General features: G+C 34.6%; 2 protein-coding genes across 2 annotated transcripts in view; both read right to left on the bottom strand.

The window, feature by feature from the left end:
• Window positions 1,341-2,876, bottom strand: LOC107626948 (protein FAR1-RELATED SEQUENCE 5-like). Its single transcript, XM_016329832.1, has 3 exons — window positions 2,296-2,876; window positions 1,930-2,223; window positions 1,341-1,887 (listed from the first exon to the last, which is right to left on the bottom strand). The coding sequence occupies exons 1-3, from the start codon at window positions 2,874-2,876 to the stop codon at window positions 1,341-1,343; spliced, it is 1,422 nt and encodes a 473-aa protein (XP_016185318.1).
• Window positions 19,093-21,152, bottom strand: part of LOC107628220 — a gene marked incomplete in the record, with an annotated part of 6,702 nt that continues 4,642 nt past the window's right edge. The window contains 3 exon segments of the mRNA XM_016330992.2: window positions 19,093-19,206; window positions 19,208-19,534; window positions 20,556-20,673. Coding sequence (XP_016186478.1) covers window positions 19,325-19,534 — 210 coding nt within the window.

The following is a 21,152-nucleotide window of genomic DNA, read 5'->3' as shown; positions in this document are numbered from 1 at the left end:
ATAATCATGAACACAATGCATTAAGGTAAATGCACAACATCATCCATCAAGAGATTGCCTAAAGAAGAAAGGAGAAGGAAAGAAATAGAAAGAGGAGAAGGAAAGAAATAGAAAGAGGAGAAGAAAAGAAATGTGGTGAAGGAAGGAAATCCGCGCGTACGCGCGCATGCCGCGCGCGCGCGGATGGCTTATTCCGAGAGTGACGCATACGCGTCGTATACGCGTGCGCGTGAGTGGGGTTGTGCCAAAGGCACAACGTTGGCGCGGCGTGGGCATAACTCTCTGGAAAATGTATGGAATGTAGAACTTCTCAATCCACGCGTACGCACGCATGGCGCGCGCGCGTGGATGGTCGAAAATGCTGGAAGTGCGCGTACGCGCCATGTACGCGTACGCTGGATGGTGCTCTGTTTTCAAAAAAAAAATTTTCTATATTTTTGCACCAATCCAAGCATTCCAAACCTCCAAACAGCTACCAAAACACCATAAAACCTTATTTAACATACTTAAACTACCAATTAAACTCTACCAACTAAACAAAACATGAAATTAAGCTAATTCTACCAATATATACAAAAGATCTCTCCAATTATCAATCAACAAAGGAATTAGATAACTCAAGTGTCATTAATTACTCTACCTAGGCCAAGAGGAACAAAATCTACACTAAAACTAAAAGAGGCATTTCAACAAACACATAGAGTGCAATAGAAGTAAACATTATTAATTGCAAGAACTAAAGGAATCTACAACTACAAAGGCAAGAGATCAACAATAGAAAAGCAAAGAAGAACAATTATTATGAATTACCTCTTATTGAATTGGAATTCAACTATAGCAAATCTTATATCGTTTCGAAGCCCCGGATGTTAGCTTTCCAACCCAACTAGAACCGCATCATTTGGACCTCTGTAGCTCAAGTTATGGCCGATTAAGTGCGAAGAGGTCGGCTTGACAGCTTTCCGGTTCTTCCATTTCTTCATGAGTTCTCCAACTTTTCATGCTTTCTTTCTTCATTCCCTTGATCCAATCTTTGCCTCCTAAACCTTAAATCACTTAACAAACATATCAAGGCATCTAATAGAATCAAGGTGAATTAAATTTAGCTATTTTGAGTCCTAAAAAGCATGTTTTCACATTCAAGCACAATTAAAGGAGAATATACAAAACCATGCTATTTCTTGAATAAATATGGGTAAAAGGTGATAAAATCCCCAAAAATCAATACAAAACAAACCGTCAAATTGGGGTTTGTCACCAAGTTGACTACTTAGGTCGAACTCCTTCGTCCTCTAAGGGGAACCTTTTGTTCTTGCCACAACCGGGTCCTTCATCGCGCACTACGCCGACATCTCTGGCTGACCGCCTGCCCTCTCATAAACTCTGTAACGTAGCTTTTCTATGAGACTCGCGATGCTCTCCCTACCGAATTCGAAGTCTTCACCCTCCTCCGAACCAAGTCTTGTGACCAAGCTTGTGGCCGAACAAAGTGCGGCATACTTAAGCATGCAACCCTCATGTCCAGGTCTCGTAGTCACCGGCATCCGTCTAGAATCCTTTACATCCTTGCACCATCTTCTCATTATAAGACTGTCTGGTATTTGTTCCAAACCCTCATATTTCATCATGCAGAATATGTGACTACATGGAATACCCTCGCTATTCCACATCAAACAGTCGCACTCAATTTTCTTGTCATCGGGGTCGAACAAAACCTTGTGTATCCTACCATGAGCACCCATTCTTGAAAACTTGTAGACAGCTACTGTGCTTATGCTGACTCTCCCACGAAACAGCAAGGTCACAACACCCTTAATTTGTTTTTTCACCTCTCTAAAAACTACCCGTGTGTACAGTTTTGATGCAAAAAGCTCAATAGAGTCAAGCCTGGTAGTTAACACGAGGCTATAGTACGTAGAATAGAACTACGCCGTGACTTCGTTGTTTTGATAATCCTTTACAACACGATCTAAGCTGTGCACCAGCTCCAAAATGCTATCAGTGGATTTCAGGAACCCCTTTATGTATGCATTAATCCCCTCACATCTTGAGGTTGTCCTGTATCCCGCACAGAACATGCCCCGGAGATATGATGTTGCCCAACTTTCTTTGACCTCGTATGTGCTTTGAACCCAACTATTATTTTGTAGGCCAAGTGACTCCACTGCCGTCTTCCAATACTCCTCAAAGTCCTCCACCTCGAAGTTCGCATAGATAGCCTTCCTAAAGACTTTCCAAAATTCGGTATCCTTAACCCTCTAAACACAGTTTTTCTCCAAGTGCCACCCACACAACTGGTGCCTAGCTGCGGGGAACACCTCCGCAATGGCTGCGCGCAGCGCTTTGTCCCTATCCGTGACAACAACACACAACATCTTCTCTCCCATTACGTCAACAAGATTTAATAGCAGCCACCGATAACTACAAACTTCCTCATCCTCCAGCAGCGCAAATCCAAAAATGGTTGTCTGTTTGTGGTGATTTGACCCGGAGAACACTACAAGCGGTTTCTTGTACTTATTAGACCGATACGTCGAATCAAAAGCCAGAACATCTCCAAATAACTGATAGTCCGACATCATCTCACCGTCGACCCATAAAAGGCTCCCCAGCCGATTATCGGCAGTTTGCGTGTAACGTGCGACCGTTGTCATGTCGGCATTTGCCTTGCACTCTAAGTAACTGATCGTTGCTGCAACATCGCCATTACTAATTCGGGCCAGCCTTAGCCCGTGAACGTAATTATACAAATCACACTTTGTAAATCGCAGCATTCCATACCCTCCAGATTGACCAGCCATGTAAGCCATTATCTTCGAGGTTGTTATCCCAAACTGCTTCGTGCTATCAACTTGCGCTTTGTCACCATTACTCATCTTCCGATGGCTAGGCAGGAGGTGGGAAAACATGTGCTATCAACTTGCGCTTTGTAAATCGAAGATGGTCCTGACCTTCCACACACTGCGTTGCACATCATAGTAAATCTTCAACTTCGCCTAACAGTTGGTTCGACTCTCCAACCTCTCCTCCCTAACTCACTCAGGATGGTCATAGTGCTTAGGATGTCTTGTCCCTTGTCGGTGGCAGAAAAAGTCTCTCCTGACCAAAACCCCGTTAATACGCCCCACATCGCCCTTGTGGACCCCAAAACCCCTCATTCTAGCAAACTCCTTGTATGCAAGATAGGCATCCTCCTCCCCAACAAACTCTCTGCCCAGGAAATCCTCTACGACAACTGGACGAATTTTTCCATCATCCCCTGCATCATTGGCACCACCTGAGAAATTACCATGTTCATCTTCTCTGTGACCTGTTGGGTCACCTTCCTCACCACCGCAGCGCCACCACCTTCATCCTCATCACCTTCTTCATCACTAGCATAATAACAGCCACAATATCCATCGGAGCTGTTCTCATCTGAGTCTTCCGCTTCTGCTCCGAACATCCGGTTGAAATCCATCAGAGTTATCGGTTCACAGTTCGAGCCTGAAAACATGAAAGCGTGCAATAAGTTACGGTCAATCACTCCACCCATGAAAGTTCTTATCAAATTATAGTAAAGATTTTAAAAAGCCAAACAACCATGAACACACACCACTGTAACAGACAACACCCTAATGTCTCATGCACAATCAACTACATCATAAGCCCGGGACATCCGTTTCCCTCACGATTAGATCTTCCCTTCCAGTTTCAACATCGTGGAGGTTTACATGGAACTTAACAAATTCAAATCCCACACTAAACCCTCCAACAACCACTCTGGACCACTATTTGCAAGCACGACTACGGAAATTATTCTTCTAATAGCGGTTGCCACCGAGAAAAGTTCACAAAATATTTGCACACAATTCTTTCACCCTACCATCTCAACTAACATCACAAGCTGGGCTCAACTCAGCAAACAGAAAGAACTTGCTTATGACCAAAAAATGCAACCGAACTAGAGCACTCAAACTTGAATAGTGGGGAGCACAATCACCGGCCAGATCTCCACATCAGCCGGCACGGAGGGCTCACTACATCCTTTAGTGTGGGGAGCTCGTGCAAGGAACCGGTCCTACCCCTCAGCTTCAGATCACACGCACTCACGTTCCACAATGGACACAACGGCTGCAACACAACTTCAGATCTCTACTGCATCCGTCACACAGTGCCAGACCTACGCAACTGCCGGCAGCAACGACCACTCTTCGAATTGGGGAAGCAGATGCGACAACCGCATTTGCTACGGACAAAGTGGGTGGGGCTTTGGTTACGAAACTAGTGTTGCAGACTGTTTCCATGACCATGCTCGACAGGCTGAACAATTCATCCCTTTTCCCACACTAACTCATAATTTTTTTTTTGGAAAGTGGCCCAAAAATCTTTTTCTTCCAAAGCCCACAGCCACAATGACCCACCCATCAATCCAGTCCTGATTCCATATCTCTCGTTAATGAATAGTATCGGCTAGACTCACCCCTTCTAAGCCTTCTAAGACTACACCAAATCCCACACCCTCAAAGCCTGTTCCGTTATAAACCGAACGTCACACGTGTCCTCCCTCCAGGCACACAAAATAAAATCTATGTACACCTTCCCCAACTTTCATCTGTACACTAGACCGTCCCTTTTATCAAATATAATTCAACTCTCATTTTTGATAATGCAATTCCACACGATATTTTTTACATGTATGCATGGATTATAGATGTTTTACTTGATTTTTCATTCCATTGTTAGTTTTATTTCAAAGAGCAAAAATGATTCTTTTTGTGGGTGTCTCAAAATCTCGATTGTAATTTTAAAAGTAAAATTAAAAAACAAAAAAATATGCAAGGTGATGGAGACAAAGTAAAATATAAAAATTAAAAAAGAAAGGAAGAAGAAGATGAAGAAGAACAATTAAAAGTAAAGAACTTTACTAAAAAATAAAAAGTATAGTATAAGTTTAAGTTCAGACTTCAAAGGAACTACTCAATATTTCCATTTTTATTATGTGATACCAGAGAGGCTGAGAGTATTTTTTATTTTCAAGTATTTTTCTAAAAGAACTAAATTGATTACAATATTTGTCCAAAACTCTATTTATAGACTAACCTAATGACAATTGACAGTTACGCCTATAATATTTTCGTCAGTTTTCAAATTTGAATAACCGTTTCGCACTTGTTGTTCTTTGACGCTCTGTTGCTGATAGTAATAACGGTTTCTTGCACTTTCTACTTCGACGCTCTATTATTATCATTGACAGTTACATTTTTTATTAAAATTGTTTGCTAGTGCCAATTGGAAGCTTTTCCTAATATATTAAAACTTACTTTTTAAAATTAATATAACATAAATTGACAATAATATTATCTTATACTTATTTGCTTAAAATTTTTTTTTAAGTATTAATATTTTTTGCCTAACATAATACTTCAAAATTTTTCACTAGAAGACATGTAATGATTGAAAGTGAAAAAATTCAGTTGTTTATTAACTGCTTCCAATCAACTTTCATCATAACTTTGATAAATTAAGAGTGTTAAGTGTGTCTTTGAGTTGATACCTTAGACATATATCTACTTGACAAATCTAAACCATTAATAGACTTAACAAAATTCTCAAGTCTATAAAGCTTTTACATTGATAGATGAATACCTAAATGTTAGTAGAATTTATTCTTCTGTATAAAACTTGTAAGCATATCAAATGGTATCTTTGTCTTAATCTTATGACATTTTAGTTGAGATTTTTTTACACATATTCTTTTATTATTTCAATTGACATTGTTAATTGATATAATTTTTCTAACTTCAGAAATAATAGAATCTTAACTTTATGAAATTATTTTTTTCATATGTTAAGCTCTAAGTGTTAATTAGATTATTTGATAAAATTCTTAATTATATGAAATCTTTACATTAGCATTTTAATAGTTTTGACTCCAAGTGTCAATAAATTCAACAAAATTTTTAAGTCAATTTAATTTTTTGTACTTCTGGATTACAAACCTAAATGTCAATGAATTTATTTTTGTCCATGATTTTAAACTTGATTAATATTTAAAAAAATACCATAACAATATAAATAAAAGAAAAATTATAGCGTACAGATTTGCCTATACAGATTGATGGATTACATGACAAGTGACACTATGATGTTTGATGTAAAGAATTTATGGTTGATCTAGATTTTCACAAAATAAAATCTCTTCATTGCAAGTATAGTCTAAATCAACAATTAACTCCCAATTAAATTTTATTCTAAAAGATAGTCACAATTCAAAACAAATATTATAACCGAGAGTATTGAACTCCCAAGTCGTCTTCCCTAAGAGTTGCAATGAAATGTTCTTATTATTGGCTATGGGGGGTTTTGGGATTTTTTGGTTGAAAGAGGCAAGAAATGTAAATGACAATAAAATAAAAAGACATGCAATGAATTAAATAGAAAGCAAGTAAAAGCAATAAAAGGGAACTTAAAGTGACAAAAAGAACTCTTGGTAGGAATTAGGGCAATTAAGGATTCCTATCCTAGTTATGGACTACAAACATGGTAATTGTGTGGAATTAATCCTAATTAGTCAATCCTAACATCGAGAATTAGTCAAAAGGGCATAATTGATCCTAATCCACAAGTCCTTACCAACTCTATTAATGGAAGGCTTAGTGTTAGTGGAAACCAAATCAATTAGCAATCCTCACACAATGTGGAATGGACATCCACCACTCAAGTTCACCCAATAATCACCCAATTTTTCAACCAAGAGTGTGAAAAACTAGGCAAAAGTCCAACCAAGTATTTTATCAAACACTTGGAAGGCATAAAAAGAAAACATGGTAAAATAACAATGAATAATAAAATCTACAACTACCACAAGTAAGGAAATCATAATAACAACTCAATTAAACAATAAAAGGGCATGAAACATAAATTGCATTAATTGTAAATTAAAATAACAAGAGTATTCATCAACATACAAAATAACCAAAATGAGAAATTAACAAGGTAAACTAAGGAAATTAACACAATAGAATAAAGAAAAGTAGAAGAAACTAGATGAAAACAAGAATTAAAGTAGAAATTACAAAGAAATTAAACTAAAAACCCTAGGTTCTAAAGAGAAAAGGGAGCTTCTCTCTCTAGAAAACAACCTATATAATGCTAAACTAACCCTAATTTCTACCCCTCCCCCCCCCCTTTCACATGGAATGAGGCCTCCTTTGATATAGCAAGAATCAGCTTCAGAGAGTCCCAAAATTGGGCCCTGGAGGCCCAGAAATCGCCCCAGCGATTTGCATTAATGAGGTCACGTGCTGGCTGTGACACGTACGCATGGGTCACGCATACACGTCATCTGACATTTTCTTTCCACGCGTACACATCGCCTTCGACGATGCACCTCTTCACGCGTGTGCGTCACTCTAAGCACTCCAAATCCTTATTTTTTCATGAATTCTCCACTTTGCATGCTTTTTCTCTTCATTTCTTCCATCCAATACTTGCTTTATGAATCTGAAATCACTCAATAAATATATCAAGGCATCGAATGGAATGAAAGTGGAATAAACTTGATTAAATTAAAAATAGCATATTTTCACAATTAAGCTCAATTTAGGGAGAAAACATAAAAGTATGCTATTTAGATGAATAAATGTGGGTTTATGTGATGAAATCCACTCAAATCAAACCAAAATATATCGTCAAATATGGACTCATCAATTCCCCCACACTTAAACAATAACATGTCCTCATGCTAATCACAATCAAAGGAGAAGGATAAAAAGGGCAAGCAATTTATTTAATGCAACTACCTACATGCATGCAACTATACTAAATGCTATCTATCTATATCTACACTATGGTTCCTATTGAGTTTGGCAAAAAATAAACAAAAGAATCTCAGTCAATCCAAAGTAGGCACTTAGGGCCAAGATAAGAAAATATAGCAATATAATCAATGTCCAAAGATTTGATTTGAAATTTTCAAATTTCATTTCAACAACTTGCAAGAAAACATAAGATAAGCGGTGAAAACATAGAATTGAGCGATCGAACCCCTCACCGGATGTGTATACACTCTAATTGCTCAGTATTTAGGGCTTAATCACTCAATCCTCCTTTAATAATGTTTTTCAAAGATTTGCAAGTCATCTAACAATCAACTAATACTTTATGTATGAATGCAAATATCATGAGGTCTTTTGTGGGTTGTAATGGGCTAGGGTAAGGTAGGATTAATATGGTTAAGTGGGCTAATAGATTGGATCTTTGATTAGCTCAAGTATCCCACCTAATCCTATATCATCCTATATACATAACAAAACAACCTAACTACCCATTTATCCTCTTTCTCACATTCACTCATGCATCCTTTTCCAATTCACACACATATGCATCCTTTATTTACATTCTTATTATCATTCATTCCTTTTCTTTTCTTTTCTTTTCTTTTCTTTTTTATCTCTTTTTTTTTTTAAGCAAAGTATGTACACCCAAATTTTTTTCTTTTATCATCAAAAAGGGATGCATATGTTTTAAGTAGTAGATGCATGAGTGTTTACCCATTTCCCAAAATTTCTCAATGAAGACCCAAAATAAATTAACTACCAATGTTTCCCACAAATTCTCTCCCACACTTAAATAACACACACTCCTCAACCCAAGCTAATCAAAGATACAATACATGGACATTAATGGTTGGCAATGATGTGCTTAAAATTAGAACAAAGGGGAATTAAAGGCTCAAAAGTGGTTTACAAAGGTAGATGTAAGGGTTGGCCATATGGGTTAGTGAGTTCGATTTCAAAAATGGCCTCAATCATACTAAATGCATTTCAAAACACCAAATATAGGACATAAAGATTCAAGCAAATCTAAGATTACAATCATAAAAGAGTATAACACACAAGAACAAAAATTGTGGTTGAAGATGTGCAACCATCCATTAAAGCTCAAATCTCACTAGGTATTTTGTTCAAGGTCTTTTCTATGTTCCATAAGAAAGATACTTCAAGCAAGTTCAAAAACAAGTTTTCAAATCTAATCAATGGAACGCCCTAGAAGGGATTTCTTGAAAATTTTTTGTTGTTTTACCAAACTTATTTACTCTACCATGCAAATGCAAATGCAAATATTTACAAAAAAATAAAACTATAAGCAAGTTAAGATATATACAAGCAACCAAGCAAAGTGCAATGTAATGAAATATCAACAAATATTCACAAGAAAGCATAACTACTAAAAACTAAAGAATAATGCAAAATGTTGAGAAAGAAAAATTTACGCCCCAAAATTGCAGATCATCCCCACACTTAAATGTTGCACGGTCCTCCGTGCATGCACTCAATCCGGGGGGTGAAGAACTATGAGGCTCCACCTTCAGCTGGTGGGCACTGGGGCTCCGGGTTGCTATATAAACAAATAAACAACAATTGAGGAAGAAGTCATATGAGTGTGGTATGACAGAAGACAATGTATGTATTCTAAATGCACACGGTTTAGAACACAACACATTAGTCAGTTGAAAAGGTAACCACATAATCAACAGAAAAACATGTATTCCTCAATGAAGTAGCCTAGGTTACAAGTGAAGAAAAACAAGAGATAGGACACAAACAAACTTAGATAGCCACAACTAAAGTGAATTGAATATATAAGACATTGGTTATTGAAGTTGTGTAAGTGAAAGCACAAGGTGAATAGAAAATGGCATAATCAACAATAACCAATTCAATTATGAAAAGCAACCTAGTGTTCATCATGACACATAATGCAATAGCCACATAATAAAGGTACTTGTTGCAAAAAGTGACAAGTTTGATAACAATCAAGTCAAGTCACTCAAACAAATGCAAAGCATTAAAAACAAACAAGTGCCTTGTAATGTGCTTGTATTGATTTTAAAACCATGATGAACAAGTAATTCAACTCAATTCACTAAAGTAAAAGTGCATAATTCAAGATGCCAAATAAGGATATATAGTCTAATGCATATGGTAGCTACAACATATGAATCAAACTCACAATTCATCTAGGTAATTAAACAAGGCTTTAATGCTTAGTGCATGTATTCATCAATAATTGAACCAAAATTTAAGCAAGAAGCAACCCAATCAACATCAGTCAAACACTTGCAATTTATTTAATTAACAAATAACTAAACAAAAACTAATGTAATTATTAAAGTGAAAATGAGATGCAAACAAAATGAACAAGAACAAGCAGAAAATAGGGTAAAAGGGGAAGAAGAGAAAGGAAGAGATAGAGAGAAGGGTAGAAGAGAATAGTATGAAACAGGGGAGGGACCACGCGTACGCATGGGTGACGCGCGCGCGTGGTGCTTGCGAAATTGGGTATCAACGCGTACACGTGAAATAGAGAAAATACAGGGTGACGCGTACGCGTGGAAAGCAAAGTTTCAAAGATTGTGCATTCACACTGTGTGCGAACGCCATGGGCAGAGACCTTGAATGGACGTGTACCCACGCACAGGAAGGCAAAAAAAAATTTTTTTAAGGGAAAGGATCATGTGTGCGTGCGCACACAGGTCTGTGCGCTCGCACAGGAACAAAATTGGGCAGGGATCATGCGCACAGGGTGTGCCAGCGCTCCCAACAGAGGCTGCAAAGACTGGTGTGCGTATGCATAGCTGGGTGCGTGCGCACAGGACTCAAAATTTTATTGTTGTGTGTGTGTGCACATGACCTGTTTTTTCCAAAAAAAATTCTTCAAAATCTAAGGTAACAGGCCTTAGCTCAACCAAGATTCAACATCAAAATATGCAAGAACCCATAAATTCATTATCCAAACCAAAATTAACCTAACAATTCTCAAAATTAAACTAATTCTATGCTAACCAATCAAACAAAAATGCAATTAAGGAAAATTATAAACAATGAGAAGGGTTGAAACAATGTTACCATGGTGGGGTGTCTTCCACCTAACATTTCTATTTAGAGTCCTTAAGTTGGACTTTATTGAGAAGCTCTCACCCAAGCTTGTATTCTCCAAGGTAATTGAGATTCCCAAGCTTGTACACCCAAATATTTTTGTGAGTTCCTTTCATTCTATCTAGGTAACAAGCAATTGAAATTCCCAATTCCTATACACAATAGAAAAAAAACTCACAATGCAATGGGGGAGAATTTCTAGGATAAAAAGAAAATAAAAACCAAAAGTAATGAGAACAAATAAAATGAACTCCTAAAACTAGAAAAAAAAGCAATCAATCAAAAACAACCATTCACATATTCAAATATTAACATATTCACATTAACCAAAAATAAGCAAGCAACATATGTACAATCAACCAAAAATAAGCTATTCACAATATTTACATATGCACAATAGCTAATAACAACACAATTGCAACTTTCCGGCAACGGCACCAAAAATTTGATGTAAGGAATTTATGGGTGATCTAGATTTTCACAAAATAGAATCTCTTCGTTGCAAGTATAATCTAAATCAACAATTAACTCCCAATCAAATTTTATTCTAAAAGATAGTCACAATTCAAAACAAATATTATAATCGAGAGTATTGAACTCTCGGGTCATCTTCCCTAGGAGTTGCAATGAAATGTTCTTATTATTGGCTATGGGGTTTTTGGAATTTTTTGTTGAAAGAGGCAAGAAATGTAAATGACAATAAAATAAAAAGACATGCAATGATTTAAATGGAAAACAAGTAAAAGCAATAAAAAGAAAATTAAAGTGACAAAAAGAACTCTTGGTAGAAATTAGGGGAATTAAGGATTCATATCCTAGTTATGGACCACAAACATGGTAATTGTGTGGAATTAATCCTAATTAGTCAATCCTAACATCGAGAATTAGTCAAAAGGGCATAATTGATCCCAATCCACAAGTCCTTACCAACTCTATTAGTGAAAAGCTTAGTGTTAGTGAAAACCAAATCAATTAACAATCCTCACACAATGTGGAATGGACATCCACCACTCAAGTTCACCCAATCACCCAATTTTCCAACCAAGAGTGTGAAAAACTAGGCAAAAGTCCAACCAAATATTTTATCAAATACTTGGAAGGCATAAAAAGAAAGCATGGTAAAATAACAATGAATAATAAAATCTACAACTACCAAAAGCAAGGAAATCATAATAACAACTCAATTAAACAATAAAAGGGCATGAAATATAAATTGCATTAATTGTAAATTAAAATAACAAGAGTATTCATGAACCTACAAAATAACCAAATTGAGAAATTAACAAGGTAAACTAAGGAAATTAACACAATAGAACAAAAAAAAGTAGAAGAAACTAGATGAAAACAAGAATTAAAAGTAGAAATTACAAAGAAATTAAACTAAAAACCCTAGGTTCTAGAGAGAAGGGGGAGCTTTTCTCTCTAGAAAATAACCTACATAATGCTAAACTAACCCTAATTTCTCTCCCCCTTCACATGGAATGAGGCCTCCTTTGATATAGTAAGAATCAGCTTCAGAGAGTCCAAAACTAGGCTCTGGAGGCCCAGAAATTGCCCCCAACGATTTGCATTAATGAGGTCACATGCTGCCTGTGACACGTACGCATGGGTCACGCGTACGCGTCGTCTGGCGTTTTCTTTCCACGCGTACACATCATGTCACGCGTACACATCGCCTTCGACGATGCACCTCTTCACGCGTGAGCGTCTGTCACGCGTGTGCGTCGCTCTAAGCACTCCAAATCCTTATTTTTCCATGAATTCTCCACTTTGCATGCTTTTTCTCTTCACTTCTTTCATCTAATACTTGCCTTATGAATCTGAAATCACTCAACAAATATATAAAGACATTGAATGGAATAAAAGTGGAATAAAATTGATTAAATTAAGCACAAAATAGCATGTTTTCATAATTAAGCTCAATTTAGGAAGAAAACACAAAAATATGCTATTTAAATGAATAAATGTGAGTTTATGTAATAAAATCCACTCAAATTAAACCAAAATATATCATCAAATATAGACTCATAAATGTTTAAAAAGGGACAGGCTTGGCAGAGATTTTAACACTTATCAAGCTTACAAGGGGAGCCACGGCTTAGAGGAAGATAGCCAGCTGCTTACAAGAAAGGTGGGTCATTGTTTTAATATTTGGTCATAAACTGTTCTTTTTGGTCATGGAATTTCTTCCTTTTGTTCTTTTTATTTTTTTGCTCAAGTGGTCGGTGGCTAATTAAATAGGCTTCTTTCTTGGTTTTTTTTTTTTTATTTGGTTAGATTAAATTTTATTTTGAAAAGAAATATTGTATTAGATGTGTATTTAATCTTTTGTTATTGTTTATCAAATTCTAAGAATGCATACAAATATTTGAAATAAAATGGTAACAAATTATTTTATTTTAAATTAAGAATGTTAAGGTTAAGAAATTAAAGAGGCTTTAATGAATTCTCTTCTAAAAAATATATATTTCATATTAGTTATTCAATACAAAATAAGCATTTTAAAAAAAGAAAAGACCCGATGACAATTAATTTTATGCTGAATAAATAACTTTTATGGAAGTAAAATGTATTAAAATATTGACTAGTTGACTGGCTCTTATGTATATTTTATTTTGATTTAATAATGATAATAATAATAATATAAATAATAATAACAATAAAAAACATATAGTAATAATGTTAAGAAACAAAAAATAATAAGAAAGTAAAATTATACTTTTGGAAGAGTTAGCACAATTAAACTCTTATATCATCTCATCCAAAGAAATAGATATAATCGAACAATTGTATAAAAATGTTTTATACCGTCAGTACATTAAAATTAAACTATAATCTGTATCTTAAAGTATAAGATAAAAATACATATTAAATTAAATTTAATTTTAAAAAAAAAACATTATTGAAGCATTATAAATTAATGAACTTATTTAGTTGAAGTTTATAGGAATGAGTTTTTTTTTACTCAAATTTATTATTATTATGCTTTCACTAATTATAGTTTGAGGTATAGATTATCATCGGCGTCCTCTTTCGTACTGCAGAAAGTGTAACTACAGATTTTTTTCGAACTCTTTGAACTAGACTCCTTCTCTCCACCGCTAAATCAAAGCTAAAGTCCATCTTCAATAATATAGCAATTCAATCACCTACCACGGTATAAAGAAAGTGAATCAATATGATACACCACTGAATGAACCCAACTGCAAACACAGTTCCAAAATTTAGATCACAGCATCAACGATCACACACCAAATTACAGTACATCACACCACAAGCGACCACACCTACTCAACAATCATATCATACGCTATCCTTTTCTCTTATCATTCTTTATACATGTATAACTATTATTGTCCCACTGCCAGTCCGTCATTATTATGGTGTCTTGTTTTATTCCATTTCCTTGTTTTCTTCGTCTATTCACCTTAACCGCAATTAATTATCACCATGCTATTATTATTCTTTTAGACTTTTTAATTTTTTTTTATTATTCTTTTTTCTTAGTATTCTCTATATACATATCTATTATTGTCTCACGACCACTATTATATTGGCTTGTTCTTTCTTGCTTCCTTCTTTTCTTATTCTTTTTCCACCTTCTCTTTTTCGATGCCAATTAATTACCACCATGTATTAGTTTATAATTATTACACTCAAAAATAAAAACTATTTTAAAAATAAATTAAAAAAATATCATAACTCTTATGTGAATCATCTACGCTTTTATAAATGTAATGAAAGAGTAAATTAAAAGCATAAAAAAATTATAATTTTTTTTATATTCACAAACATTAAAGTCTTTGTAATTATAAATATTGTCTCCAAAGTAAAATAAACATAATCCAACACATAATTATAAATATTGTCTACAAAGCAAAATAAACAAAATCTAAAATATTCAATTTTCATCTTCATTCTCTTGTAAGTTGGGTTGGGGAAGTTGGGTTTTGGCAAAAAAATTACAAAAATACCCCATTGCCAAAAAAATACTAAGCCCGGCGGGAAAGCATGCCCCGCCCCGCCAAAACCCACGGTTAAGCGGTGCGGGTTAAGCGGATTTTTCTATTTGGCGGTCCCAATTTTCCAGTCCAACCCATCTTTATTGGTGGGTTATGTGGGCCAGCCCGACGGATTTAGGCCCGTTTGCCAACCCTAACTGCTGCTAAGGCCCATTCCACAAGTTTATCTGCTACCACTTCTATTCATCATACTTGGCTTAGCCACCGCCACTATTCAAGCCCTGCCATGACCTGCACCTATCAGTGCCATGTGTTAATATGCTATTGAAACAGATGAAATATCTGTAAATCTGTACCAAATTGCATATGTACCATAGTGCGACCTTAAATAAAATAGTTAGAACTAAAAGATAATAAAAAATAAAAATTTAAAAGATAAAAAATATGAGAAAGAAAAAACAAAGAAGATTAAGAAAAATAAGAAAGAAAAATGATTGAGAAATTGAGAAAGAAGAGAAAAAAACGAAGAAAGGAGATTGTGGTGAATAAGAAGGAGACAAGAGATAGAGAAGTAGAGAAAGAAGAGAGAAAAGAAAAAATAAAAATAAGAAGGAGGAAAAGATGATAAAAAACAAAGAAGATGAGATTTTTTGTCATATTTTTTGTATTATCCAAATTATCTCTTATTTGCAAAAAAACCATTTACCTTGTATTTTAGAAAAAAAAATTTCGATTATCCTCTACATTACTTATTCAATGAGATGTAGATATTTGGTGATTATTCAATTTTTTTTATCATGTCTTTGTACTTTGTTTCTTTTTAAATTTTAGTGTTCAATTTATCTAACATCTTTTGTAAGTTAAGTCATGTCATAATATTGTTGATTTACAAACTTCTTCCTAATTTCAAATTCTAATCTATTTATGGCTATTTTGACAATTTCAAATTCTGAAACGAGAGAAAAGCATCTATTTCTCATGTTTCTGAATTTAGTCAAATATTTATCAATTAATTCTCTTACATTGCGTTTGATGGAGAACACATTTAAACTGATTTTTAATTTACTACAAAAAAATTATTTATAAAAATCTCTTTCTAACTGCATCCAATAGTGAATTGAATTTGGTTTTAAGTTAAAAAATCATGTAAAGGCATTTCTTGTCAATGAGGAGGGAAAGAATTCTATTTTTAAATACTCATTTGATGCTACCTTGTTAATTTTAGGGTTAAGTACTGAAATCGTCCCTAAGGTCTGGAGTGAAAATTAAAATTGTCCCCGACCTTTTTTTGTTATTAAAATCATCCTCAACGTTACAAAACGTTATAAAATCGTTCTTTTCTACTTTAATTTTATTTTTTTACCATATTACCCTTCATTATTAATAAAAATAATTAAACACTCTTCCTTTCCTCATCACCAAAACCACTGCCACCATAGCCATTCATTACTCATAACAAAACAAAACAAATTAACAACAACATTTACAAAAAAAATAAATCAACAAAAAAAATCAGAGGCAGAAGAACCATAACAATTTCAATAATCACAACAATTTCAATAAATAATAATTCAATAATCATCAATTACAATTTCAGTTTTCATATCCAAAAACAGCAAAACAACAGAAGTAGTCACAGATGACCACAGAAGTTCAAGCAGAAGCAGGACAGAAGCAGAAGAAGAAGCAAAACAAGCAGAAGCAGAAGTTCAAGTAGTCACAGAAGAAGAAGCAGGGCAGTCACAGAAGAAGAAGCAGCGCCGGCGAGATCCCCCTCCCGATGACCACGCGGCGCGGCGGCGGCGAAGAACCCCAGAAATAAATAAGTAGAGCGGCGGCGGTGGTGAGAAGAAAAATTGAAATTAAAATTGGGGTTGGGGTTTTGAAGAGAGGGGCATGAGGAAGGGGATGGGGGTTACGGGAGTGGGGTGAGGGGGGAGTGAGTGAGGAAAAAAATAAAATTAAAGTAGAAAATGACGATTTTATAACGTTTTGTAACGTTGAGGATGATTTTAATAACAAAAAAAGGTCGGGGACGATTTTTATTTTCACCCCAGACCTTAGGGACGATTTCAGTACTTAACCCTTGATTTTATAGTATAGCAAGCAGTGTGCTCTACTAACGATTATTCATCTTTTTCAGAGAATGTGGTTAATTACTTAGGCCACTTCCATCCCTCAAGCAATTTAGTTTGTTGGATAAATTCAGACAATAGAGACATAAACTGAGGTTGATCTTCAAATCCAACATTAAATTTCAATCTTTTCAAAATTTGTTCAACAACTTGATTGACCTCTTGTTCTCGGTTTCATTTTGTTCAACAACTTCATTAATATTTTGTTGTAGTCCAGTATAATCTTTTATTACATTACCATCATTTTGATCTTCTTTATTCACATGCATATTATATTCAGGAGAATTTTGTTCTGCATTTATCTCTTGTACTTCAATGAAATCATTTCGATTTTCCTTCGTACTAACTATCTTAGCAATTTGATTTACTTTATAAATTAATTGATCACACTTAGTGTTGGTTAACTCAATAAAAGAGTTAAGCATTTTTGCCATATAATGAGTAAATATGTTAGTCAAATTATAATGATTTTTATTTATCTGTTGATGAAAAATTTTTAATATATCTACAGTAACCATAAAAACTGGACTTGTATTTTGAATAATAGCAGAATAATTATTATCTCTTATTGTGCTCACATTTGAAGGAGTAAGCAATATATCAAGTGAAGTTTGTGAACCTACTAAAATTAAAAAAAAATTTATGGTAGCATTGACACATGAGTTTTGGTAGACATAGTTTTGAATTGATTATTTAACAAGATTAATCAAACATTGTATCGTTATGGAGGGGACAAACTCCATTGGCAAGCCATTAGACGACCACTGCACGTCTGCACCTCATAATGTTTATATGAGATGCATTTAATTCATGATAGGTATGACCAATGCCATCATGTCTCACTAACAATAAAGTAGCCTTTATGGTGTGAGGTATGCAAATATTTTCAATTTCTTTTCCTCTTGCATCAATGAAAGTAGAATATCCATTTTGTACTTGTAACTATTTCCTACACTTTCTATTTTGACGTTCTATTATTATCACTGACATTTACATTTTTTATTAAAACTGCTTACTAGTGTCAATTGAAAGCTTCTCCTAATATATTGAAACTGACTTTTTAAAATTAATATAACATAAATTAACAATAATATTATTTTATATTTATTTGCTTAAAAAAATTTTTGCGTAATAATATTTTCCCTTAACAATAGAAAAAAAAGTGACATTATAATAGGAGTAACAATATCCGTTCCCAAATAATTAATGCTTTTTGTCTGTTTTGCAGCTCGTCGAGAACTCTTACATCCAGCCTAAGGTCAGGTTTCAGTGGATAAACTTGCTGCTATGTACAAAGTTCAGGTTAAGTAGTCATCTAGCTAGATTAACGTTAACGTAATTTGTAAATAGGAGTTATAGATTATTGATGCCCTTTCCGCCATTAGAAATGCAATGTAGAGTAGCAGTATATTTGTAGGTAGATAATCATATATCATAGTAATTAGCATTTAAACTTTGAATGATTTAGCCAAGAGGAGTGACTGTGGAGACAATGTTGGAAATAACATTGTCACATTAATCATTTAGCAGGTAACATTAAAAGTGTGTGTGGTTCAAGTATTACATTGTTATAAAGATTCCATTCCCATGGGAATTAAAGATACCCAAGGGAAATGTGAAAATTGAAATGATGGTATTTTGATTCCCTGGAATCAAACTTACTTAAGAATAGTTTTTCAAACTTTGAACTAAACATGGGAATATCATATTCCCATCTTAAAATTCCTAGGAATTATTTATAATTCCTCCAACCACACACACTCTAAGGTGTTTTATTCTCTCAATATATTTAATACATAATAAAAATTAGGATTAATCTATTTTATGCCCTAAATTTTCTATTTACAATATCTCCAAAAGTTACATTGGGTACACTTGTTAACAAAATCATTTATATTATTAGGAATTAACTTGATTGATGCAAAAATAGATGAGAACCACATTCTTTTTGCCTTGACTTTGATCTTTTCTGAAAAGTAAAATTACTAGAATTTAATGGAACTTGCAAAACTCATCGATAGAATTTGGAGTTTAACCCATCACACAATCTTATTCAGCAACACTACACAATCATAAACAGAAAATGTGCTGTATTTTTTTCATCTTAACCTTGTAATGCCATTCTGCCCCAGCTTCATACAATAGAAAGCAGTGGCAAAGTTTATTTTACATGCATCATAATCCCCANACCGAGTTCAATATCACATTTTAACATTTTCATGTCATGTAAAACAACTAAAGCCTTGATCTTAACACAAAGTAGTAAAAGCAGAGAGAAAACTACTGTTTTTCTTGCAAAAAGAAATTAAACCTTTGATGGCATGCTAGTACCATCACCCTCTGTCTTGCTCTTCTCTGCTTCAAATTTATCTATTGCTACTTGCAGTTCATCTGTACCTCCAACAGCTCTCATTGTGTAGTAGTACGTTCCGAAGACAAATGCTGTCAAACCCCCGGCAACCACCAAATTCTTAGCTTTGGGAGGAAGGCTCCTAAATCCTGAGAGTCCAGCCATCTAGATCAATGAAGAAAGATGAAAACAGTTAGTACAGATAATGAAGACAACATTTTTTATTGTCCTAAACCACAAGAAAGAAGTATAAGGTCAAAGTGAAACTTGAGTACTCAGCACAATTAAGGCAACAACTTAACTTTGCTAGTTTCAAAGTCAACAATTCAAAGCAATAGTGAAACAGAATTCAGACATGAACATAATCTCAAGAGTGCATCAAATAGAAGGCAAGTAGGCAACTATATTTTCAAAATAGTCAGAACCATAGTTGTTACTTTTATGCTCCATGTATATAGCAGATGATTCACCATACACAATTCAAAACTCAAAAGTCGATCAAACGAATTTACATGCACGAATTTATTGCACGTGTTAAATATGCACAAAATTAGATGCAATTATCAATCGACGAAACAAATTTAAATACAATTATTGGAACTATCACATGAACTTGGAGAAAAAAATTAATGATATTTGCTCATAATTATTTAGTGCTGCGTATCCATGAAGACAAAAGACAGTAGAGATCTCATGTTGATGAGTGGAGAATCCGGCAAGTGAGAATGCTATCAACTGTAATTTCCCTGATTTGTCACTCATCAAAGTGAAATCCCTCAATTTAGGTGCCAAGTCCAGAGGGTCAAGTTTGTCCAAATAGCAGAACACAGGCAAAGTGGCTTCAACAATTTACCAACTTGGCTTCATTAGTTTGTAGGAAAACCAAAATAAATAAATAAATATATGAAGCTGCTGTTTTTAGCTCAATCTCTTCGGTGAGGCAATTCATCAAACACTTTGCGTGCATTCCAACAAAACCATGGAGAACAAAACTGACCCAAACAAAAAATGTTTTTTTGTAGAAAGTTTGCACGGTAGGTTGTTAAATTTGGAGCAGACGCGGAACCATAATCTAAGTTTCATTTTCAAAACTTAGAAAAAAGAAAGGAAACCAGACACGTAATTTTGTGATGGGGTTTTGGAACAAAAAAATGGATAATAGAAATGCATGAAAGGAAAATCAAACCTTTTTACGAGAGATTCGAAGAGACGGAAGAATCGGCGGTAAAAGCAGGTTAGCAGCAGTGGCTTACGGCGGCGGTAGCGACGGCGACGATTGGAGTCGGCGAGATTAGAAAGAATTTCTTAAAACTCTAATGTATTTGGATTGGTAAGGACCTAATTACAAAATTTATAAAAATGTAGAGGCTCAATTAAAAGCTTTTAAACTATAAAAACTTAATTACAAATTTTACAAAAGAATAAACTACCATTTATATTCATGAATTTTGCAAACGCTGACAAAAGTACCTATCAAATAAGGAAACAACCGTTGTACCTATGGGAGATGAGTTCTGTGTGACAATAGTATCTAAACCGTAATTTTTTTATTGACTTTTTAATAATATTCTCAAATTACCCCCTTTTATCTTCTTTCCCAAATTCTAAACTTTCACAACCCTCACTTTTTGTCTTCCTCCACCGCTGCCAGCCACAAAAAACTAAAAAAACAGAGAAATGGATCCCGAGCCAACTCAATTGTAGCAATCGGAACTAGCCGCCGTGTTGGGCGCCGATCCATCTCCATCCCTATTCGAGACCCTAATCTCGCACCTAATGTCTT

The sequence above is a fragment of the Arachis ipaensis genome, chromosome B02 (genome assembly GCF_000816755.2).
Source record: "Arachis ipaensis cultivar K30076 chromosome B02, Araip1.1, whole genome shotgun sequence".
In the NCBI taxonomy this organism is placed as follows: domain Eukaryota; kingdom Viridiplantae; phylum Streptophyta; class Magnoliopsida; order Fabales; family Fabaceae; genus Arachis; species Arachis ipaensis.
The sequence above is the reverse complement of the archived record's forward strand: the minus strand, read 5'-3'. Positions and strand labels throughout refer to the sequence as shown.

What these genes read in the sequence shown, in the direction of transcription:
- LOC107626948 (XM_016329832.1), bottom strand. Translation starts at nt 2,876, where the DNA reads ATGAGTAATGGTGACAAAGCGCAAGTTGATAGCACGAAGCAGTTTGGG. An exon ending in TTCCCCGCAGCTAGGCACCA is followed by an intron (nt 2,224 to 2,295) that starts GTTGTGTGGGTG and finishes GAAAGTCTTTAG; the next exon opens with GAAGGCTATCTATGCGAACT. An exon ending in CAAAACAACGAAGTCACGGC is followed by an intron (nt 1,888 to 1,929) that starts GTAGTTCTATTC and finishes GTTAACTACCAG; the next exon opens with GCTTGACTCTATTGAGCTTT.